The sequence below is a fragment of the Natrix helvetica genome (assembly GCF_964273705.1).
Source record: "Natrix helvetica genome assembly, chromosome: 4".
Lineage (NCBI taxonomy): Eukaryota > Metazoa > Chordata > Lepidosauria > Squamata > Natricidae > Natrix > Natrix helvetica.
The window spans coordinates 125,362,614-125,388,639 of NC_138550.1; the positions used below are offsets into that span (position 1 = coordinate 125,362,614).

The 26,026-nt window shown below is 39.3% G+C and overlaps 2 protein-coding genes across 3 annotated transcripts in view; one reads left to right on the forward strand and one right to left on the reverse strand.

Annotated features, from left to right (window-relative positions):
• The window catches only part of CCDC178 (coiled-coil domain containing 178), a 156,744-nt gene extending 156,432 nt beyond the window's left edge, over positions 1–312 (reverse strand). The window contains exon 1 of the mRNA XM_081952665.1: positions 34–312. The gene's annotated coding sequence lies outside the window, so the exon portion shown is untranslated. The remainder of the gene's footprint in view (positions 1–33) is intronic.
• A 246-nt stretch (positions 313–558) lies between these two features.
• ASXL3 (ASXL transcriptional regulator 3) overlaps positions 559–26,026 on the forward strand; it is a 136,156-nt gene continuing 110,688 nt past the window's right edge. Inside the window, exon 1 of one of the 2 annotated variants that reach the window (XM_081950546.1) lies at positions 559–640. In XM_081950546.1, coding sequence (XP_081806672.1) covers positions 587–640 — 54 coding nt within the window. In that variant the 5' untranslated portion in view covers positions 559–586. Of the gene's footprint in view, positions 641–767; positions 990–26,026 lie in introns of those variants that run through there. The other variant, XM_081950545.1, reaches the window with a different exon arrangement.

Genomic DNA, 26,026 nt, shown 5'->3' on the forward strand with positions numbered 1-26,026 from the left:
ACAAACCACAAGACCCGGCATACAAACGATTACCTTTAAAACGTAAACACACACTGTACTCGTAACAAACACAAACGCAGCGCTCGGGCGTATTGCACGTTGGGACATGTAGTCTTGGCGTAACGATTTCCCCTATTTGTAAAACGAACAGTGCAGAGGGGAGGGAGACAGGAGTGGGTTGAATAGAGGGTCTTCACAAGCTCTCGCGAGATCTGCGGCAGGCCTTTTCTTTTTTCTGCGTCTCGTGCGGTTTGCTCGCGAGCGCGGCCGCCTCGGCTGGGGTGTTTTGTGCAGTCGCCATTCCCTTATGTGACGTCATAGTGCATTGTTGTGACTTGCGTAGCGGAGCATCCCTCAAGCTGTCAGCTGTGTCGCCGCCGCCGCTACTGCGGGAGTGCGAGCCCGAGACGGCCCAGCCCTCCACCGCCCTGTCGCTCCCACGCCCCTCCCGCAGGGGTTATAGAACTCCACGTCACCGTATCATTGTCTGTGCGGGACCCTCGGGCTCCCCCTCCTTCCCCCCGCCCCGTCCCTGCACGTTCCATTCCGCCCCCGCCCCCTCGAATCATCTCAATGAGATGCAAACATGAAAGACAAGAGGAAGAAGAAGGACCGCACCTGGGCCGAGGCTGCCCGCCTGGTAGGTGCGACCCAGGGCTTTGTGCGTGCGGCGGGGCCGGCCCGTTCGTCCGTTCGCCCGGCTGGCTGGCTGCTGTTCCCGGGGCGAGTCGGGGAGGCGCCTAGTGCAGCCCACTCCCGACCCGAGCTCTTTGCATTGTTGCAGTCGGTAGAGGATGCTGGAGTGACCGTGCGGAGCTGCGCGTGGGCACACTCAGCGCCTCGGAGTGCCGGAGATGCGGGATGAGACGGGAAGCGGAGGCTGCGTTCTCGTGGTGGCGGAACAATGTTCCGTGCGAAAGTCTGCTCACCGGGTGTCTCTGGGAACTACTTTGTTCGTGGACGATCTGCGTGCCACGTTCAGTAGCCAGGTAGTTTGCTAAAGAAGGACTTCTGGTGTTAAAAGGCTGTGCAGCGAGAGGCGCCGGGAGTTAAAAAGAAAACCCTCACAGTACTCTGGGTCCTACTTACCCCTCTTACTCTTGAAGTGAGATCTGGCGATTCTTCGTTAGCCATAAGCACTCTTAATAGTTTGCGGGGAAATCCCACCACGAAGTGGCAGACAGAAGAGGAAGCATTTCCTCCACACCTGTGCACTCACTATAGAGATGAGGCATGATGCCTGCCTTTGGGGTCGAAGTGAAAGATTGCAGTCTCATCCCGTTCAAACAACTCCATAGTGCTTGAATTAATGCATGCATGCATTTATTCATTCATAATTATTACAACTGTTTTGTGTTTGTGTGTGCCTGCGTGGGTGTATGACAGCTTGGAATAAGGGGATAACTTCTTTTCTGATTGTGGAATTTGAAGTCCATAGTGTGCTCATTTTATTTCTAAGCTTATGCAAATAAAAAATACCATTTCTTTCAAGGGGTAAGAAACAACCTTTGGTTTGAAATAACATTGATGTGAGAGAACAGTTTCCCCTGTAGCTGTGTGATAAATGCTGTCTCTGATATATGAACAACTTAGTTTCAGTTGTATCTTAATGTCTAAGAAGCAGTGCTGCTTGCTTGTCTTAATATGAGCTGCCGAGCACATTTCTCCATAATATGCATATAAAAGTGGGAAGGACATTATCCATACTTTTCTAAGTCTGCAGAAAAAGAAGGTGTATCTCTAAGCAAAGAATTCAGGAATCTCTCTTCCTTCTAATCCTCACATATTGGTGAAACTAATATTCCAGAATGTACCCATTTTCTGGTATGTTTATGTTAGATGTCAAGGGATTTTCTTGCACAGGTAGACTTTATCCTTTCTATCTTCTCAGAAAAAAATTATTTCTCTTAAACAATTCCCCCCGCCACCCCAAAGTTTGTCAGCAGAAATAAACCTGTCTTTTCTTTCTTACCCATTTCTCTGTGGTATGTTGTATTTTCTAAAAAACATGCTTTTCAGATTTGGAATAGTAGTCTTTAAATACTGAAAATTAAGATGGTGTACTTTCTGGGAAAATTCCATTGAATTCAGTGGGATTTAATATAAACTGTTATATATAGCTGTACATAATGGTGGGTATATTTTATGAAGTTTGGTTTCAGGAAATAAGTTGAAAATAGCTTCTTATTGTAAAACTAAGAACTGTTTCAGCTTTTTGGTGATGATACTCATTTGTTCCTATTCCATGTATGTTACCATGATAATATACTGTATAATTCCCAAACACAGTAAAATATAAGTATCAGATATACTGTAGCCTATTTATATTATTTGTCTCTAGACTGTCTATAGTTTAATAGGGAAGCTATTTTATTTTTCATCTGTTGTACAACATAACGATCTGCACTTCACTCTTACAACTATAGACTGTCCTTTTTTATCCCTCTGTCGGTTTTGACTTCTGGTGACTGCCAGAACTGGGTCTACAGTTTTCTTGGTGAGGTTTTTTGAAATGGTTTGCTATTGCTTCTTACCTAAGGCTGAGAGAGAGTGATTGGCCCAAGGTCCCAGTTTGGCTTCATGTCTAGGGCAAGTCTAGAACTCGCAGTCTTTCAGTTTCTAGCATGGTGCCTTAACCACTTAACCAAACTTACTCTCTATAGAGAGTCTACACACAAGTAAAGCAAAATAGCTTAAATCCAATTTAACAAGTTTACGCTGAAATTAAGTTCACACAATTCCCATTGAAGAATAAGACCTGGTCTTATTCTAAGGTCTGGATTGCAGTCATTAGTCACAATATTTTCTAAGCCTCTAGGATCTATACAGACCAGAAATATTTTTGGAAATAAGATTCATGTTTGTAATTTGCATGCGTTTGCCATTCATATTTTACTAATTAAAGGAATATTTTACAAATTGATAAGACAAAGTGCCAAGGAACAGGTTGGGTGTGTTATCACCAATGGGTGCCATGCATTCTATTTCTATAAGAGCTTTTATTTTTCTGACAAGTGCTGATTAATTGATTATGTGCTATCAAGTTGCTGTTTTCATATATGACCATTTTAAGCCAAGGATTCTATTAAGGTGTAATCTTCATATGCAGGACTAGATGAAGGCTGAAAGACCATCCTTCTGTACATTTCAACTTGGGTCTTAATAAGAAAGAAAACTCTGGTACTTTGTGTGTATGCTGTGATAACATTTTTAAAGACTTTCTGGACTGTATTGAAAGTAAGTTAATCTTATCTAGTTCCTATTAAGGTCAAAGTAAAACACTTGATCATGACTAATCCATTAATTTCAATATGACCTAAATGTAGCTAACTTTTTACTGGATCTAGCCCTATAAAATTGCATCACTGTTTATATTTAAAAGTTCTTCCAGTTCTTCACCTCGAGCAATACCCAAGGTGAAACCACAATGTCAAAATGTCATAGCACTGAGGATGTAATTTAGAACTTGTATTTGATATCTGACACAAGTATATAAATTATGTGATTTATATCTTGATCTGAGTCATCATCTGTTCCCTATAACAATAGCAATAGCACTTAGACTTACAGTGTATGCTGCTTTACAGCCCTCTAAGTGGTTTACAGAGTCAGCATGTTGCTCCCAACAATTTGGGTCCTCATTTTACCAACCTTGGAAGGATGGAAGGCTGAGTCAATCTTGAACCTGGTGAGATTTGGACTACCAAATTGCAGGTAGCTGGCAGTCAGCAGAAGTAGCCTGCAGTACTGCTCTCTAACCACTGCACCACCATGGCTCACCCCATGCTCCCTTTCTATGGATGCCTAGGCCCCTTCCCTGTGTGCAGATTTTACTGTGTATTAATTTTACTTCTGCATACTCTGTGTCTATCTGCAGGGCCATTAACTTCCCTTTGCTTTCTTATTCCTTTTTTTTCTGAGCATTTTCATCCCCAGTTATCCATGTGTATACTTGTCTACTACCCATCAGCCAAGGATGTTAAAAGCAGAGGATCTTGGTGAAATTTGTAAAAAAAAATATGTGCAAAATGCATTTAAAATAATTCCTGAGTCATATTCTTCCTTGTTGCTGTTTCTTCTCCCTAATTTGATAATCACAGAAATAACCAATAAAATCTCATCCAATATATACTTTTCATGGAGTTTAAAAACTGTCATTTGTAATGGAATTTTATTGCCATAAGGGAATTACTTAAATAATGTTGGTTATTGAATGGTCCAGTAGTATTTTAAAAGCAGTGAAGATCTAAATGGATCTATAACATAGTAGCAAAAGAAGTCATGCCATGTAGGAAGTTGTTTTTAATCTTTGAAATTTCCAGTTAAGTCAGGATAGGAAGATTATTACCTACTAAATGTTCATGAACTAAAGCTCCTATTATCATTTAACTTTTTGGCTGGAACTATTAGATACTGTACCTAGCAATTTCTAGCAATGAGCTAAGAATTTATTGTCACTGAATTATAGAATTTGTGATGAAGTTATGTAAGCTTTGTAAACTATCTTTACAATCACATCTGAAAGGCTGATTGATCTAAATGAGTTGTTTGCTTGCATCTTTATAAATCCTGTAACAAAATATCAGAAACCTGCTCAAATTAAATGTAAACATTAAAGCTCTAATATGAAATAAATTCTGAACCAAAGCGTAATATCTTATTCTCAATAATGCTATGCATGAGAAAAGAAATTCAAATACAACACAGGCAATTTGTAGCATGGTTTCCATAGCCTTTTCTTTTTTAGGTGTTATTTTGGTTTACAGTTATTCCACTACTTATAGCCATTGTTGCACCTGGAATCTTAATAGTTAAGCAAAATGGTTATTAAGTGAGGTGCCACATGACCACTTTGCTGAACAATTACAATCCCAGTATTCACAGGCATGGTTGTTAAGCGACCATAACAGTCACGTGGAGTGCCTGGGAGAGGGTTCCCATGGTGGCATGGGGATTAAATGTGAATGTTGCACCACATTTGAAGGCATGGGTCTCTCCCTGATCTACCAAGTCTGGGAGTCTCAGGTTCTTACCAGTCCTCCCCATACCCAGGTCCACTTTGCATTGTTCTCCAACTGTTGACCTCCAAGGCCATCTGCTCCATCCTGCAAGAGGACCCCATTCTTGTGATGGTTCCTAAGGTCCCTTCTCCAAAATGAACAATTGGAAGTCTTCCAAACAATCAAAAGAATGACGGTGTTTCCTAGTGTTTTCACCTGATTTGAGATTTATTCCTCCAACATGCCAAGAGATTTCCTGGAGGAGCTCACCCAAATTTGATGAAAATGCTAATGAACACCATTACTATGGAAGGGCCATAAGGCTGGCATTTTCCCTTCCCTGAATATGAAAGCCGGCCTTCTGAGCCTTGCAGAAGGCTGGCTTTTGCTACATTTGGGGAGGAGAAAATGGTAGCTAATGTTAGCTTTCTGAAAGACTCAGAAAGTTGGAATTTGCTACCATTTCACCAGATTTGAGTTTCATTCTTACAGCACATAGGAAGATTTTCCCTTCCTTTATGGAGAGAAAGGGAAATCATTCAGTGCACTTATGAATGAACCTTGAATCCTCTGTTCCCTACTGGCTTCCCCATTGACTTTCTGGGGAAACTGGCAGAGAAGGTGGCAAATTATGATCACATAATTGCAGAGCATTTGGCAATTGATTGTCAGTGCAAATAGCTGTGAAGCATGGTTACATGATCATGGAGCGGGGGATTGTGATCATTTATAATGGCAAGAGATGCTTTAAGGGCTGTAAAGCATCCATTCTGAGCCCATCATAAGTGGTCATAAATTGAGGACTAATAATAATCAGGGATGCTTTTACAAAGTATTTACTGATAGACATCTTGTTGCTTGTTTTGTTTTCTTAGTATCCATTTATTTCTGGCTTTATTGAATCAATCATTATTCTAGTGAAAAGTATACAGTTGAGACTGATAGATTCTCCAGCAATGACTCTTCAATTATTTGATCAATGCTTGTACTTCAAAATGAAATAAATTCTGCATTTCTGCTTGCTTACTGCGCCTTATCCCACAGATGGGGTAGGTGAACATACAAATGTAAAGCATTTTTGAATATAGCAAAGGCATTTCTAGTTACAAGGGCTTCCGGTGTCACTAGCAGATTAAAGAACACATGAAAGTTAGAGTTATATTTGTCAGTGCAGAAGGGTTTTCTTTCTTTTTTATAGACGTATGAGCATACATACTTTTAATATCTCTTTATATGACATATAGTAGTTATCTGCAACTATTCTGGGGCATACCTAATCTAAGAAACGTAATCTAGTTCTCCTATGTGCAATTAATACATTGTATATGTTTAATCTCTTATTGATTGATATATCGTTCCATTTTTATGTATGTAGCCATCAACTGAACTGGATTTTAATTTCATGTATATCGCAACTGAGGCAGAAATTATAGCCAAAAAGCATTTCCTTGATTTCTCCTCTCAGACTTCTTATTAGCAGATCTATAATTTACTTTAAAAATCATGTTGTATTGCATGTGTAATATTATTAATGTGAACAACTTGATTCTTTTTCATTGAGAAGAGAAAAATAATTGTTGCAAATAAAAACTAATAATTTGATTGCACATGCTACACTTTTTATTTATTTATTTACTTTTTAGTGGTAGATCATCACCTTTCACTTGGATTCATGTGTTATTCTCAAAATTATGTGAAATATGATTGAAACATACTTCAAAGACTGGTTTAGAGCTATAGTTAGAGGAGTAACATATTTCTCTCTCTCTCTCAACTTAGTATCTCCTGATAGACAATGGGAAATTCCAATACAAGTTGACAGAAAGGAAAGCATGATATACTAGATGAGTTAATAATTTGATAAGTCAACTTCCTTTATTAATTGTGTATCTGAGGTGAGTTTATTTCCTGCCTAAAATCACATTCTTTATGTTTATGCTGATAAACCTGCACTTTTAACTGCTAAGGCATGATTTTATATCACATGGTAATGTGGCCTAAATCAGGAAGAGACAAGTGGAATCCAAAGTATTTATGTAAATGATTGTTCATGGAAATATCCTATCTTACTACATTCCAATTTCTAGCTTTTCTTCAGAACTAAATCTTTAGAATCATCTTTATGAACTCTCAATAACCACAATTTGCATTTTTCTTTTTTGGAAAAAAAAAGCAGATAAGGGCCTGTCTTTCAAAAAGGCACTTCATTTGTTAGTTTTGTACATTTAGAATATGTGGAGAAGCTTTTTAAATTATTCTCCTGAAAAATGCTGAGACTTGAGGTCTCACATTTCATTCATAAGTAATCTGTACTTATGAACAGAAAGACCCAATTTTGGTCTTTTAGTTTATGCTATTATAATTTTCTACTGTGCAGCTCTTTTCTATTAATTTACTAATTAGGTTTCTACCCACTTTATTCTGAAATAAGGCATGTTGCTGTAAACCTGTTATTCCTAAACTTATTAGAAATATTGTAGGCTTGTATTGGCAAATATTTTTAAGAGAATAGATTAATTTTATGATATGGGCTGTTCCAATTAATACCATTAAGCTACAATGTGGCTTAAGTACTGTTACATAACATGCTTATTTATTTGCCAAAGTCTATGTGCTGTCTACTCTTCTGATTTTAGGCAACTTAACAACATATGAAATAAGTGTTATAAAGTGTTCACTGGCAAACCATCTGATAGTTTGTTCTAATTTTTAAAGTTTATTTAATTAATTGTTTATATTATTATAGTTAGAGATTTTGAGTTCTAGTCCCGCTTTGGGCTCAAAGCCAGCTGGGTGACTTTGGCCAATATTTTCTCTCAGCCCTAAAAAGTATGCAATGGCAAATCACTTCTGAAAAACTTTGCCAAGAAAACGTTAGGGACTTGTCCGGGCAGACTCTGAGAATTGCACATGATTAAAGAGGGGAATTTATTATTGTTGTTAATTTTACAGTTGTAAATAATTATGATGGTGAAAATATTTTCGAACATCTTTGCAATGGGCCCAATCATATTTCTAGCTTTCAAATGCTAACAGATTTCCTAAAATCTCATGAAAGTATAAATGCAAATTTATTGTGCTGTATTTAGTAATCCCTTTCTCATTTTACAGTATATTATGCATCACTTAAACTCCTTGCTTCTGATTACAACTTTGTTTTAGTTTTCCTGTCTTTATGGTGATGGTTAGCATCTGACTATGCCTGACCTAGAATGAAGCTTAGAATATTCATTTGTCAGAAAAATTAAACTTACATATTCTGAATATCATAGGATTGGCATTACCCAGCGGTGGTATTCAGCAGGTTCTGACCAGTTCTGGAGAACCGGTAGCAGAAATTTTGAGTAGTTAGGAGAAGCGGTAAATACCACCTCTGACTGGCCCTGCCCCTATCTATTCTCTGCCTCCTGAGTTCCAGCTGATTGTGAGGAAATGGGGATTTTGCAGTAACCTTTCCCTGGAGTGGGGTAGGAATGGAGATTTTACAGTATTCTTCCCCTGCCACGCCACACCCACCAAGCCAGAACCGGAAGTAAAAAAAATTGAATCCCCCACTGGCATTGCCATTGCACAGAGTGAGGCAGGTTTTTTTTTCTGATAAGTGAACTCTTAAGGTAGGAACAATGGCAGTTCCTTTCATCTGGCAGCCAAAGTCCAAACTCCCCAGCTTGAACCAAAATCCTTGTTTATTACTGATCAGGATGAGTTATTAATGTTCACTCAACATGTGGAATTTATGGTAGAATGCAGCTTATTAAGAGTGAGGGAGACAGCCATTCCTCTGACACTTTTTAATAGGCATTGTCCAAGTTCTTATTCTGAATCACAACTTTTATTGAAGTAAGTATGTAAAGAGGTAAAAAAAAGTGCCTGTAAAGTAGTGAGTAACTGGAAGCAGATTGTTAGAGAACAATGATGCCTGTTCAATGATTTACCTTATACGGTATAAGTTATACCTATATATGTTTTGCCTAGCATCTTCACATGTAGTTGATGAGATTATCTCATTGCCATGTTGAAGAAAGAGTCGCATTTAGGATGTAAAAACGGGATGGAATAAAGTACATATTTTGTGAAATGTTTGGGCTCAATTAGTATATGAAGGATCACGAAGAAGAGATTCATGTCAATAAATTAGAAAGATTGGATGTCCAGAAATAAATCGAAATGGTTGAAGTAATCAGATTGGGTAGAAGAGTGTAAAAATGGTGATGTGAAGTAGAGTTGGTAGAAAATGAAATATGGATGTGCAGAGTTTAATAGAAGGAAAAGCGCAAAGAATCTTCACAACACTTATAAACAGGAAGTCCTATAGTGGTTAAAAAGGAAAAATGATATAAAAATGTTAAAGAATCAGTGTGTTGAAACACATGAATAAATGAAATAAATGAAACAAATTAGTCAACAGTTTAATAAGCATGGATTAAAGGAAACTGGGTGATGAAAATGTGATATTAAAGAAAGGTGGAACTTAGAGGAAAAACAGAATTACTATAGAACAAGTAGATTTCTATGGGGCTGGATGCTAATGGTAGGAAGAATGTGGGGATGGGAAGAAATACATGGTAACAACAGCACGTATTATCAAAGCACGGACTACAGAAGTTACCATAACAGTAATTTTTTAATCTCTTACCATTCAACATGTTTCATATTTGTAAAATTTACAGATTTGCTATCTTGTTTTTGCTATAAATATTCTAACAGGTAATGACTTTCAAAATTATAAAGATAATTAAAAGTGATAAAACATTTAAAAATCGAAGGGGGGGGGTAGTGAAATTTTTTGGAAGTTTAAAATCTTGAGATTAATAAGGTTTGATATCCAATTACTATAAATAATACTGTACGATTTTCCTCAGGAAGATACTTCTAAAGTGCAGCATCAGGAACAAGTACTCACAACCCTAACCCTAACTCTAACCCTTCCTCACATGGCTTTTGATTGGATGTAAATAAGAATGCAGCATACTTTGAGCGGTAAACTTGAAAAGTTCTAATTCAGATGTTGTTTCTATCACAAACTTCCTAAATTTAATTCCAAGTTATTAAAATTTTATTAGGTACTTTTTCTTCCATGTGTAATAACGGGATAATATCAATCACTTATTCATAGTTGTAGATATTACTGATTGAGCAGTGCTCTTCAGGTATTGTGAAGAACCATTGATTTGTATTACATGCTATAATTATCTTGTCTGCTGTTTCCCTTTTGTATGAAGGACAGAAAGTGTCCCATTGTGTCAAAATAAAACCAAAAATATATATTTTCCTGAACTCAACCTGAATGAATAAACTAGGATCAAATTGCATTATGTAACTAAATATCGTGAATGGGGGCTTGCTTAGGTTGATTGGCACCTTATAAGATTTCAGAACCTGAAATATAAAGAGATACAACGTCAGTGGAAACAGATATGGACATTTGGTTCAGACAATTGTCTTTCAGGTAATGCAGTTCAGGGAGTTTTGAATTAGATACTTCAGCTTGATTCAGTTAAATTTTGCAAAGGGACATACCTATTATGGGTGGTTTCTGTGCTTGGTTGTTTTCTTACAGTTGTTTCATTACCAAACTAGATAGTATCACCAGTGCTAGTCGGGAGTAGGGATTGGTCTTATTATATACTAGTCTGACTCCCTCTCTCTCTCTCTCTCTCTCTCTCTCTCTCTCTCTCTCTCTCTCTCTCTCTCTCTTTCTCTTTCTCTCCCCACAACACACACACTTTGGTAATGAAATGTTTGTAAGAAAACAACCAAGCTCAGAGAGCACCAAGGACCCCATAGTTCAATCCTGAGCTACAGTTATTCTCTTCTATCAGTACGTACCTATTTTTATGTTACTCTATTCATTGAATCAAACTGACAATTCAGTTAAAGTTTGAATGAGTCACACTTGCATAATAACCAGTGGCTAAAAAATGATGAAAGAATCATGGGAGATAATTGTAAATTTTTCAATTGCAAGTAGCAGCTATAATAAAGCATTATTAATAAATAGATTTTATGTGCCTTCTGTCCTACCTTAAAAGCATGAAGCCGAAGGAGATAATCTTTCAATAATATGGTAATTACTATACTAATCAGTTAACATTTGATGTTATGTTAATAAAATATGTATGGGCAATTACTAATTTTAGGTTAAAGTTAATCTTACACAAGCATATAGTGCCTCTGGAAATTCTGCTTATGTTTTCCTTTTTGACTCTAGAGTTCTCTCTCCCACTTACATTTAAACATTGAAAATCTTCTAATTAAAAAGGTGGGACATGCCCCAAAGATATTCCTAAAAATAGCACAAAGAAAAAAAGAATACTTTTGCCCTTGGGGTGGGGGGAACAAGAGGTAAATTGAAATGGCATACAGCATCTTGAAAGGTTTGAAAGAGGTAAACGAAACAACTTATCTAATGTGCCATCTAGTAAATGAATATTTTGTAAATGGTCATGTCAATCTTGTCCACTATTTTGAAAACAGAACTTTCCATTGAAGCTTCTAATGAGAATTTTCTTGTAAAAAAAAAAGGGGGGGGGAGAGGCGAGGAGAAGGAAAGAGGGAAGGAAAGGGAACCGGAGGGAGGAAGGGAAGGGGGGGAAGGAAAAGGAAAAGGAAAGAGATGGAAGGAGATGGACTCATCGTAAAAGAGAAAATGTGATGTATTATAAAGGAAAATGTATAATTAAAACATTTTAAAAAGAGAGAGAATTTTCTTATAAACTGAATTGCCTGGTTTTTGCCTCTAATTGTACAGTAAATGCCTGTAGCTTTAAATGTCCTGAAGTAGGAAGAAACATAGATTTCCCTCCATTCTGCCTCCTCACTATCCATTTTTTCTTCTACCTATTTGTGTTTCCCTGAAAATAAGACCGGGTCTTATTTTCTTTTAGGGTCCAAAATATGAGCTAGGGCTTATTTTTAGGAGATGTCTTATTCCCCCCCTCCTAAGTACAGGAGGTCCACTTCTTCTGCTTGTTCACGGGGGGGGGGGGAGACCACATGGTGTGCTAGTGCTGCCATCACAAGGGAGTGGAGCTGCCTCATGCGCCCCACACCAGCTAATCTCAGGACCCCTGCAACCAGGCCACCCATGCCCCGACACCTGCCTCGCCTTGCTCAAGCAGCCCTATCTAGCAAGACTCTGGATGACCACTGGCCCACTTTTCTGCTTGCTCGTGGCTACAACGGAGCAAGGAAAAACATGTGAGGGCTTATTTTAGGGATAGGTCTTATTTTTAGGGATAGGTCTTATTTTTGCGGAAACAGGTTATTAAGTGATAAAATTAGAATCCTAACTTCATCAACCACGTATTTGAGTGAATTAGTTGGGGACAAGCAAGATGAAAGGGATGCCGGTGTCTCTAACTTGTTGCCTTTTTACTAGAATTCCTGTCGTTCCCAGAGAGCATAGCCATTCATATCAGGTTAGGAAAGATGATTTAGAACACTAAGATGCAGACACAAAACATGTAGCTTGCAATCATATGGCTCTTTTAGAAGCATTAACTTTGGGTGTCTGATGAAACGCTATCCTTCAATTCATAAATGTTCTACAAATCAGTAGATATGAGTTTTATTACATCATCAGATTTGTGAAATGTTATGTCAGCTTTCAGTCCTGCCAGAGATTGAAAAAGGTGGGAGGAAAAAAGGCTGGGACTGATAGTCAAGGATAAATAATGCATTGCAACTTTTAATACATTAGCTATTCTTGATTATCAGTGTAAAGCTTTTTTTTTAGTCAAAGTAATGGAAATACCTAACTTAACAGACCCTGACATCTAGAAAGGCAGTGCTTCTTTTAGAATCAAAAACATCTCATTGCTAAATATCTTTGTGTTCATATTTGTGTATGTTCTGTCTATTACACTCTGAACATTTATGTCCGATATTCTACCATCCTCCATTGGTTACAGACAACTCTGGATGCCCACACTAATCCAGTGGCATACTGTATCCTTCAGCAGACTATTTTTTAACAAGATTATTTGTGTATTTATTTGAGACAGTGGCATATCCATATTACTATTACTATTACTTTGACAACATGCAGCTGAAGAGATAACTTTCTTCCTTAAATCTATTAACCTATTTTTTCTAAACATTTAAATTCTGCCATTTCCTTACGTGAGACTTTGTAACTTGCATGGCTACCCCATAATTATAACTTGTTTTTTTAAAAAAAATCTCACATTTCCTATTATAGATTAAACGTTAGAGGCCATCAATACTAATATATTCATAATAAATTGATACCAGCCTTACTACTTTAGTCACAAGAAATACATTTGGTTTGATATAATTATTTTAATAGAACAAAAATTATATATCAACCGAGTTTAAGGGGATGTCAGTGTTCATGCTCTGCTATAAAGGCTTTGTGTGGTCAGTAGGTCTTGTGATGTGAAGGTCATGTCAGGTGAGGGTCTTGTAATGGGTCTTGTGATGGGGAGATCACATCAGGTGAGGGTGATTGGGAGGTGAAGTTCTGGTTGAAGTGGTTACGTGGGTTGTTTGAAGGTCAGTGCCTTTGCTGATTGGCTGTTGATTTGAATTCTGAGGGGTTTGTAGGCTGGTTTTGAAGGTTGATGGGTCTGTTGATGGAATTGCTTGTGGAGTGCCAGACTTCAGTAAACTCACTTGCAAGGCGTGTGATAGTGTGCCTGATAATTCTTGTATTGCTCCAATCGAATTGGTGTTGTTCGATGTCAGAGGGGGTAGAGATTAGGGATTTGGGATTGTGGCGTTTCACTGCCAGCTGCTGTTCATGGATTCTGTTTTTTAATTGATGTGATGTTTGTCCCACATAGAATTGGTTGCAATTGTTACAGTTGACTTTGTAAATTACATTGTTTCTTTCACCTTCTGTATCTTGTCTTTGGTTCGGAATAATTCCTGGCAGAGTATGGCTGTGAGTTTGTGGGCTATTGCTATTCCTAGAAATTGAAAAATTCTGGCTGTAATTTCCAACACCCATTTTATGTATGGTAGGGTTACTTTTTGCATGGTAGTGGGCTGTGGTTTGGGTGCTGTGTGAGTTGCCAAGCACTCCTACTAAAAGCTCAAGCCCCAAATAAAATACAACCAATTCAGCCAGATCCTCCCTTTTCAGCCAATGATGTTCATTCCTAATTAACTACACTGCTCAGAGTCACTTGCTTGTGAGATGAGCATCTTTTAAATTAGATAGATAGATCAATAAATAAATATGATGAAATGTATTCTGTGAAAACACAACACAAATTTAGCTCCTTTTGTCCTTACGTTGTGGCATCTAATGCAAGTACATAAGGGACAGAGTTTGTGTTGCAACATCAGGATGAATCCTTTCGTCATTTGTTCCATTTTGCCTGCTACATCTTTGCAGGAACTTTTGTTTTTAGTACTGAGGTCTGTACTTGCCCCTTTGTTTGAGCAGGGGCTTTAGTTCTTTTCAGTGAAAGTAAGCGCTCTCCCAGTTTGTGGTTATTTAGTTTGGGGAATAATTTCTTATCCAGTAAATGCAGCGTAGGCTATTTTTAGTTTAGCAGAGGCACTGGAATAATGCTGAGTGCCCTTGCATTGCTCAGTAAGTTCTTTTATGCCACCTTAAGCCTATTATTATTTCAATGATTCCTGTAACTTGAGTATAAGTGGATTCTTTTCCAATATGTGCAGCTTCTTCCATACGTATGTGCTATGTCATATGTTGTATTGATACAGAATAATTGAAGATAGGATCATGTTTCAGATGTCATTCAGTTTTGATCTTTATTATGATGATAAATAAAGCAGTAAGGAGCTTAGCTGCATAGATGATACAAGGACAATATTCTTTTACTAGAAAATTATCATTAAGAATTTTCATGAGTAGCTGTAGCATCAAAACATAGTATTTATTTATTTATTTATTTGGTAGACTGTAGAAACTGATTTAAATTACATTAATGTCTCATACCAAGAGATGGAATAACTTGCAGATGCCTTTTCTGTCTTATTTTAGGAAGATAAATGTCATAACGTGATGGATGATTTTTGACAGAAAGCTAACCATTATGCATTTAACAAACATACCACTGACAGCTAGGAAATGGATCTTTGTGCCTAAAGGTTTCTTTCCATACTTGCTTCTAATTCAGAATCTTGATTAGTCATATTTAGTTTCTGAACACTAAGTAAACAAAAAAGATCTGTGTCAAACAAATACAAATAATTACTCTGTGAGACAATGTTCAAATTCTATGACTTAATGACTAATGGTTTCATACAGTTATGACTAAAGAGTAAAGAAAATAGCAAAAAAAAGGCACTACAATGCATTACAGTGAAACCATGAAACAAAAAGAAGGGAAGAAGACTGAGGAATCAGCAGGTGAAGGAATGGCTAGTGGGTAAAGTAAGCAGGTACAGCTGCAGGAATGGCAGGGGATGTTGGGGATGAAGAGTCAGTGAGTGAGAGAGAAAGTAATGATAATCCAGTCCCAGTAAGCACTTTGTTGGTTCAGTGGTTGAAGGAGAAAGAGAACTAAGTGGATGAGATATTTCAGATGCAGCTAAACAGTTAATTGTTGCCTAGATCAAAGATTCTCAAACCTTATATATTGTAATTCCAAACATGATGACGAATTTGATAGTAGTTCTGGCCCTGCCTATGCAGGCTTAATCAATTCTGGTTTTGTTCTAAATTGTAATCTACTCTGATTTGTTCAGAAATCATAGCCCAAGTTCAAAACCATTGGCTGACAGTGAAAACTAGTCACTTAAAGACTTAATTTAATTAGATTAATTTAGAACGTGGGAAAAAGTTGAGGACTACCTGTAGTCAATTTTACAATCTCTGCCAACATTAACTTCACTATCCATTCTTCCAATGTGTGAGTCCGTCCATCCTCCAGCTACTGTATATTGTCAGTGTTATTATGTAATTGCATTATATGTCTTATGATTATTATGCCATTATTGTGTTCAGGTAGTCTGTACATTGCTGGAAGCATAATACATTTGAGGACACTTTGCTTATGTGAAGTAATACTTCCAGGCTTACTGGGTGTTGCTTGTTTACTGCATACAGCTTGAGATGGATGAAATATTGGGCAATTGTTTGACACAGAGGGTTGATCAGAAACCAATAAAGATTATAGAGATGAATTGGGAAGAAATAAAAAAATTAAAAGAAAGTTCATGAATGCTAGCGTTCCTATACTTAACGGTCCAGGAATTTCATAACAATACAGGTAGTCCTTGTTTACTAACTGTCCTAAATAGCAACATTTGCAGTTATGACAGTGATGAAAAAGTAACTTTGTAATCAATGCATACATTTATGACTTTTGCAGTTCCTCCACCCAGTCTCTCTCAGTGATGTGTTTCACTATTACAGTCACATGGTGTCCTGTGCCTCACCTTTTTTCCCCCCATTTGTCTCGGACAGAGCAGAAAGATTGCCCATTTGATTTGCCTCTTTCTGAGCCCTTTTTTTTCCACAGGAGGCATAATCCCTAAAAAGTACTAACAACAAGTTAACAAGCTCAGCTGTATGATCTTCATTGGTTAGAACCTAACACTGACAAGATCCTAATCAGTTTCACATTGAAAGCTTTTGTTTGGCTCCTAAGGCAAATCAAATAAGCAGGCTAGGCAAATAGCCTGCACTAGCGCATTCCTTTCAAAATGTATTCCCTATTGTGTGCCTGCTTACTCTCTTGTAATCCCTTGCTCTCCAATTAATGTAAATATAAATACTTCCCCTTGCTAATTATCCCAGTTCCAGGGTGAGCATTCCCAAAGATGGGGAGTGGGGAACAAGGGCTATAAAATTTGCCTTTTTACCTGGCTTTCTTGTGAGTCCAGAAACCTATCTTCCTATTTGGTCTCCCCTGGTTTGTTTGGGGTCACAGCCTTCTAATGTTGTAAAGCAAAGAAAAATGGAAATAAAATTATAAGTCTCACGATTATTCACTTAGTGATCACTTTGCACAACAACCAAGTTTCTGGTCCCAATTGCAATCATTAAATGATGGCTGCCCTTTGATAAATTCCAGGCTACATTTCTCACGTTGGAACAACTATCTAGAAGTTCTATTTTTAACATGACAATTTGAAGTCACTTCCATTTTTAGGAAAACTTCCTTTAGACCAGGGGTGTCCAAACTTGGGAACTTTAAGACTTGTGGACTTCAACTCCCAGAATTCCCAAGCCAGCATGGCTGGCTGGGGAATTCTGGGAGTTGAAGTCCACAAGTCTTAAAGTTCCCAAGTTTGGACACCCCCGCTTTAGACAATGAACCAGCATCCTTTCAACAACTATAATGAGGGAACTCATACAGTGCAATCAAATATTTCTTGATTTTACTTATTTTATCCAAACATACTAACATGATAGGGACAAAAGCAAACCAGCTTTTAGTTGTTTGCAGGAAGAGAGAAACTCTGTTTTTCACTATGCCATTTCCATCCTCCTAAGTGCTAGTTAGCATATGAGATAACCTGGTAATTATTTCATAGATATTTCCTTATCTAACAGAGAAACGTATACCAAGAGTGTGCAATAAAAGAGCAGGAGCGACTTCTGACTTCCTGCTGCCTTCCCCATTGAGTTTCCTTGTGGGAAGCTGGCAGGAAGCATCACAAATCTTCTTTTCCTGCCCTCCCTTTCACTTCACTTCACTTCTGTAAATGTTCCTCCTTTTTACTTACTTCCTTTTTCTTCCCTCCCTCCCTCCTCTTTCTTTCCTGCCTCCTTCCCTATCTCTCTCCCCCTTTCTTCCTTTTCCTATCCCCACACTCCTTCTTCCTTCTTCCCTCTATTGCTTTCTCCCTCCCTTTTTTTCCTTCCTTCTCTTCTCCAACCTCCCTTTCCTCCTCCATTTTTCCTCTCCCTTTCTTCCTTTCCTGTTTTTCTCCTCCCTGCACTTTCCCTATCTTCTTTCTCTTCCTGTCAATGTGATTACCTCCTTCCTTTTGTTCCTTGAATTCCTTACCATTTTACTTTACTTGTGGGAAGCTTGTAAAGAAAAAGTTGGTGGGAAAGTGAGCAGGAAGTTGCAAGTCCAAGGCCAGCTGACAGTTAAGTGGCTACTACCAGATGGAGAAGGGAGGAACGAACTGTAGATCAGGAATGATATGTGAGGGTGAACAGCAAGTATTGTTTTGGTTGGGAAGGGTACGTGGGTGCATGCCAGAGATGCTGCATGAGTTAGGTAGGGTGCACAGGAAGGCAGTGTGGATGAAGGGTACCTGGGTTGCATGAGAGATGCTGTGTGGATCAGGGAGGGTATGCAAGGACCACACAAGTTAAAAAGGGTGTATAAAGTCATAGGAGTATGAAGCGATGAATTGTGGGTCAGATAGGGTGTGCAGGGGGCAGCATGGGTCAAGAAAAATGCATGGGGGTGCAAATTTGTATGAGTGGTGCCACACTGAATGGAGATAGCATATGGATATGTGAGTTGGGAAGAGTACCTGCAGGTGCTTGTGAGTGTGGAAGATGTGCCATGCAAGTTAGAGACAGTAAGGGGGGGGGGGGGAAGTGTCTCAAAAATGTATATGGGAGATGCCCAAGAGTGATGCATGGGCTAGGGAAGGCATGCGAGATAGGCATAAGTTAGGGACAATGGGTGAGTGTGTGTAAGAGGTGCTGGATGGGTTGGGGAAGGCATATAGGGAGGTAATATGGCCAAAGGAGGGTGCATAGGAGTTCCTTCCTCCCTGTTCCTCCCTCCTCTCCTCCTCCTCTTTCTTTTCTTTTCTAACAAGCAGGTAAATGCTGCTGCTGGATTAGGAAAGGAGTGAGGAATTGTGAGACTGACTGGGAAATTATCATTAAATGTTGCAAATGAAAACCACATGCCTGTAGCAGCAGCCCAGTAGCACATCAGTAGCCAGTAGCACTGAAGTAGCTATAACTTTCCAATTTTCATTCTCTCAGGGGTCCTAGGTTCTGTATTTTGGATATACTTTGAAAGTTAACAAAAATTGTTTCCTTATAATGCACCATTTCACTCAGTTAAAGGTCATCGCAAAAAAAGTTTTAGTAGTATATCAATAAATTATATGTGTGTATGGCATTAAATAATGATTTGGATATCAGTATTTCCGAGATGTCCAAATTCCATTTTTGTATTTCAGTGGCCAAACTTGCAATATTTTGCAATATTTTGTAAATTAAATGACTACCTTTAATTCAAAACAGTCACTCCATCATAGGTGATGGAGGGAGTAGTCTCCAGGTTTTAAGGAATGGTTGCACACTGCAAAAGGTGCAACATTGTCTTAACCTGGGTAAAAGGGCCTAAATTGTTTAATTAAAGATATCCTCAAGATAGAGCTATGGAGCATACCATACTAAAACAAGAGATAGTTTATATTGACCAGTACAGACAGGATTTTCTGAATTCCAAAACTGACTTGGCACTGTTCTTGAAAAGCTGAGGCCACAGGGAAATTATCAAGGTGGCACCAATTCCCAAATGTCTAAAAGTAATAGCTAAACCGAGCCAATATAACAACACATAATTGCAAGGTAAGCTTTATTAAAATAAGTAATTACTGACATGCCCTCATAATACAGCCATGCCACATTTTTCTGGTGGGCAAAAATATAAGCCCCCCGCATATAAGACCCCTGGACAACCCCCCCACCTCCGTCCAGGCAGAGCGCCGCTCACCAACCTAGCAGTATCCTGAAGGTGCCAAGCCGTGGGAACCTGGGGGGAGGCAAAGGTGATTGCGTTGCTTGGTGCCTTTGGGATACCGCTAGGTTGGTGAGCAATGCTATGCCCATCTGAAGAGGGGGGTTGCCGGGCGGCTGCTCTCTTGTGAGCGGGCTCCCAAAGAGCCGGGCACAACCTCATGGGCGAATGGCTGTGTTGTGCTGTCGCAGCAGTGCAACACAACAGCCATGAAGCGACCACACTCACGAGCAGACACCCAGCAAACACCCTTTGCAGCTGGACACAGCGCCATTCACTGACCTAGGGGTATCGCCAAGCCATGTGAGCGCCTGTTCGCCGCTGCCCGGCTCCCGCGGCTTTGCACCTTCAAAATGCCAGTGAATGGCGCTCTGCACGGCTGGAGAGGGGGGTTGCATGAGCGGCTGTTCCGCTCTCACCCACCTCCCAGCCTCACGATGCATGGCCCAGCTCTCATTACAGAGCCAGGGCACCTTGCCACCGCTGCCATCCCAGCCTGTCTTTTTCTGCGGCTTCCAACCCGAGTCTTTCGGGAGTAACCACTCTTGGCGCACGCTCTATGGTTGTGCACTCTGCAGGCAGCTGCCCACAACCATAGAGCGTGCGCCCAGAGCAGTAAACAATAAACCCTCCCCCCATAATAAAGCCCAAGCCATATTTTGTAGGTAAAAAGAAAATAAGACCCTGTCGTATTTTGGGGGAAACACGGTATTGCTGATCATATTGAATATTTGAGAAAACAATAGAATACCAAAAAAAAGTCATTGATTTATGTGCTTCAATGATTATAAAAAGGTCTTTGATTGTGTTGACAATGTCAAACTGTGGAATGTGCTTAGAAATTAATTTTACTCACTCTAAACCTATCAACAGGACATGAAGCTTCGTTTATTTATTTCTTGATAAAATTTGTAGGCTGCCCATCTTAAGGTAACTCTGGGCAGCTTACAAATATAAAAAATCATAATGATGATGATTAAGAATAGTACATGGCCAAACAAATGGCTTCCATGTTGGCAAAGGAGTGAGATAAGTCATCTATTCAACCTATATTTGGAATATAAGGAACTGGGGAAAAGGTGATTTTCAAACTGGAAGAAGGAATATGAATAAGATGTGCTCTGCTGAAGATACTAATCTGATAGTTGAAAATGCAAATAATCTGCAAATTCTATATAACAAAGGTCAAGGACCTGAAAAAATTGAATTAATATTATCTGCACTATAGACTGTCACTTAGTACAGTGGTCGGCAAGCCGCGGCTCACGAGCCACATGCGGCTCTTTACACATTTTAATGCGGCTCTTCTGTGTGCCGGGCGCCCGCTCCCCTCCCTCCTCTCGGGCACTTCAAAACAAGCGCCCCTTTCCCTTTTTTCTTTTCAACCCACAATGATTAGGGAGGATCCTGAAGTCGGGCGGGGACGAGAAGCGAGGAGGCAGAAAAAGAAACGGAGGCTAAGGAGCTTCCCCCCGCCCCCTCCCAGCAAAAATCTAACCGGGGAGCCGGGCGGGCAGTAGCAAATTAGCCAATCACGCCGCGTGGAGGATCCTGAAGTCGGGCGGGGACGAGAAGCGAGGAGGCAGAAAAAGAAACGGAGGCCAAGGAGCTTCCCCCCCGCCCCCTCCCAGCAAAAATCTAACCGGGGAGCCGGGCGGGCAGTAGCAAATTAGCCGATCACGCCGCGTGCGTGATCGGCTAATTTGCTACTGCCCGCCCGGCTCCCCGGTTAGATTTTTGCTGGGAGGGGGTGGGGGGGAAGCTCCTTGGCCTCCGTCTCTTTTTCTCCCTCCTCGCTTCTTGGGACTCCACCAATGGGGGAGTTTTAAGAGGTAACAATTGGCTGTTTTAAGACTGGTGGACTTCAATTCTCAGAATTCTGGGAGTTGAAGTCCACAAGTCTTCAAGCTGTCAGGTTTGAAGACCCTGGGTTTTTTTTTTCTAAAGGGTTGGGGGTGCAAGGGTCTTGCAACTTGACAGCTTTAAGACTTGCATGCTTCAATGCCAGAGTTCCTGAGCCAACATGACTGGAGGAGGAATTCTGGGAGTTGAAGTCCACAAGTCTTCAAGCTATCAGGTTTGAAGACCCCTGGGGGTTTTTTTTCTAAAGGGTTAGGGGTGCAAGGGTCTTGCAACTTGACAGCTTTAAGACATGCTTCAATGCCAGAGTTCCTGAGCCAACATGACTGGAGGAGGAATTCTGGGAGTTGAAATCCACAAGTCTTAAAGCTGTCAGGTTTGAAGACCCCTTGGGGTTTTTTTCCTAAAGGGTTAGGGATGCAAGGATCTTGTAACTTGACAGCTTTAAAACTTGCGTGCTTCAAATGCCAGAGTTTATTGAAACTAAAAACAGTGTACCATCCTATGTATTTTCGGTTTTAAAAATGTGGCTCTCAAAATAAATTTCAATCGTGGTTTTGGCGAGATTTGGCTCAGTTGAAAAAAAAGGTTGCCCACCACTGACTTAGTAGACTAGCTGTGAGGGACTTGGGGAAAAAAATTCACATGTCTTGAGGTATCCATACCTATTCCCAGCTCAGAATCACACAGGTAATTGTTTCCCTTGTGATACTATATTGAAGCGATAATTTCACTTTGAAGAAACAAGAAAGTAAAAGTGTAGTGGTCAGAGAAGACTCCTGAATATAGTCTAGATACCCAAGAAAATAAACAAATAGCTTATTGAGCAAACCAACTTAGAGTTCTCACTTGAAGCCCAAATGACTAGACTTAAATAATCATATTTCAGAAGGATTCAGCGTTAGCTCTTCTGAGAAGTCTATAATTCTGGAAAAAGGTGGAGAGAAAAGGGTGATGACTAGGGGTGAGTGGAATCAACGATAGTGGCAATACATGTCCCAATTAAAGACATAAGGGACCAGGTTGAGAACAAATTATCCTAGAGAAAATCTATGTGATTGCTAAGAATTGGTGCCAACAGGATAGCATATAATTATACCCCCCCCCTCTCTCTCTCTCTCACACACACACACACAGAGCTGAATAGCATTAATGGTTAGAGCACTGTTTTTTTAATGTGGGAGACCGGGGTTCACATTTCAGCTGGTTCCCTCCCTCCAGGTGTTCATTTACAAAATTGCAGGTTTGTGCAGTGTGTTTGTCCAATTCCTAGAGAACCTGTCTACAAAGAGTTCTAAAGAATCAAGGGGAGAAACAGATGGATGTTCAGGTGATGGTTCAGATGTCCAAGATTTTAAATGTGGGTTGACAGTCTGGATTCAAAGGAGCAAAATTTCTACAGGCAACAGGTTCCAGAGACAAATGCAGAGCTCCAGTAAAGAAAGCAATTGTTTCCATCAAAGGAATGCTAGCAATGATAGTTCTTAAAAATGCCCACTGTGGGTTTAAGCAACCAAGGATGGGAATGCCCTTGATAGGCAAGAAATCTCATTAAATGCATTTGTGTTGCTTGACATTCCATGCAGTGTATTCTAGGGATAAGGAGAGGATCAGAATCTGGTCCATCATTACTTGACTTGCATGTTTCCTAACTTGTCAGTCCTGATGCTTGATTGCTAGTCTCCTCCTGAGACGGGGGTTCATTCAGGGCCTCCAAAGTGGCATTCTCTTGCTCTTCCTGGCACACATGCAGCATGTCCAAAGCTGTGTCTTTCAGCTTGGAGTCTTCTGAATCCAAACTGGTCCTGGGAAATTCCATCTAAAATACTTACACAAGTCCTGTCCCCCTGAACTACTTTGGGATTTATCAGACAATAGCTACCAGGAACAATATTCCTTGTTTTCTACCAAAGGAAAAGGAAGTCACATTTCAGCTCCATCTCAATCTCCCATTTCAGGCTTATCAATTCAATTAAGCATTTCAGGCTTTATGAATTGCCAGACCCGTTTTTATATGCAGGAAATGGAATATGGCCTGCGGAAAAACCTCTCCATGGAGCTGGTCCCTTGTATCCAAAAGGTTTGGGGCTACTGGCTTAGACGATGGAATGATGGAATATTGGTTTGACTAAGAAATGAGGGAGGAGAAGGCCAAACTGATAGAGAAGAGGTATTTACATGCTAAGAAAACAAGTGAGAAAGAAATTCAAAACAATTCTGTGTTGATTGTGTTGTGTATAACTTGAAGAAAGCTTTTTCCAGCTTTCAATATTCTGTTACAATACAATATAATACAATAAGGTAAGACTCCTAACAACTCTTTTTGTTCTGACATTGTAGAAAATGTCAAATACAGTTAGTCCTCAACTTATGACCACAGTTGAGCCCAAAATTTATGTTGCTAAGTGAGAAATTTGTTAAGTGAGTTTTGCCCCATTTTATGACTTTTCTTGCTGCATTTGTTAAGTGAATCACTACAGTTGTTAAATTAGTAACATGGTTGTTAAGTGAATCTAGTTTCCTCATTGACTTTATTTGCCAGAAGTTTTCAAAAGATAATTGACCCTGGGACACTGCAATGGTCATAAATGTGAATCAGTTGTCAATCATTTCAATGTAAGTCATATGATCATGGGGATGCTACGATTGTCATAAGTGTGAAAATGATCATAGGTCATTTTTTTCAGTACCCTTGTAACTTTGAATGGTCACTAAACAAACTGTTGTAAGTAGTTTCCTCTAGTATCTATGAAAACTTTGTCAATGTTTCCATCTCAGGTACATCATCTTCAGACAAAGCATCACTGCGAAGAATTGAATTTCTTAAGTTACAGATATTTTCGCTTTTACCAAAATAAGCTAAATCTATATGTTTATCTACCTTAAGAGTAGTAAAACAAATTCATGCTTTGAGATGAGCTCAAAGATAAGATGACTTCAATCAAAAAAATTATGGAATGTCCAGAGATGGGATAGGTTAACCCTAAAAATTAAAGGAAAAGAAGATTTGGACTATTTTTTAACATGGGAATTATTTTATAAACGGTTAAAAGACAGATATGGAGGGTAGAGGAGTGGAATTAAGTGAAATATTTATTGGAGAAAGAAAAACAGATGAGTAAATACTTTTGATGGTTATATAGTCAATACTATAATGGAAGATAATATATGTTATAATATGATTGATTTTATTGCCTATTTGTTTATATATTACCACATATTTGTGTGGGTGAGTGTGTGTGTGTATGTATGTGTGTATATGTATATGTATGTATGCTGGTCTTGTATTCGGGTCTTTTCCCGTGTAAGATTGAGATTGTCTTGGCAATGTTTCAAGAGAATAATTATGGAAGCTATCGAAATAGAGAAACAGCCCACAACATGAATAAACGTGATGATACCTCCTGTCTACCAGACATCTGGAAACCAGCACTAGTCAACAAACGAGCCCCACCCACTACCCAGGCCGTTACAACACAAAACAACAACGGACACACAGCCAGCACCAGTCAGGACCAATCTACCAATCATGATACTAACACACAACCAATGAATCCACTTTCTGAAACAAAGCCAGCACTCCCCTCCCCACCAAGATTTATAGAAAGACGGCAGCTCCAACCATGCTTTAGGCCTAAAACACCAGCCTGAAGATGGTGAGTGAGACCTCGCCGAAACCTTGTCAAGACAATCTCAATTTTTAACGGGAAAAGACCCGAATACAACAAGACCAGCATACCTACACCCGGGAAAATGTTTGTGTGTGTGTGTGTGTGTGTGTGTGTAGATCATAATGACGATGATGATGTTTGTATGTATACTTGTATGTCAACATCTTGGGCACTAGAGAGCACACTGCTCAACATAGAAAGGAAATGTATGGTATAAAACAATTATATATATATATATATATATATATATATATATATATATATATATATATATATATATATATATATATGTGTGTGTGTGTGTGTGTGTGTGTGTGTGTGTGTGTGTGTGTGTGTGTGTGTGTGTGTGTGTGTGTGTTGTAATTGTACTGATAAATAAATAAAGGGAGACTAGGATAGATCTATTTCGAGCTAATTAGCTCTCATCAGCTAGCCATACCCTTACTGGGATTAGAACCCGGGCTGTATATATCTTAGGCAGGAGTCTTAACCACTAAGCCACGGGTTCTCTTCCTTATCAGTTGAGCCAGGGAAATAGGTATGTATTTATGTTACAACCCCTGGTATGACTAAATATGGGAGGAAGGTCACTACTCCCTCTTTCTGTCCTTCGGCTTATCACAAAGACCATGCAGGCAGAAAACCATATTTTTATTTTTACTGTTGCCTTTTTATATTTGTGTTGTAATTGCCTGCATGGTCTTTGTGATAAGCCAAAGGACAGAAAGAGGGAGTAGTGACCTTCCTCCCATATTTAGTCATACCAGGGGTTGTAACATAAATACATACCTATTTCCCTGGCTCAACTGATAAGGAAGAGAACCCGTGG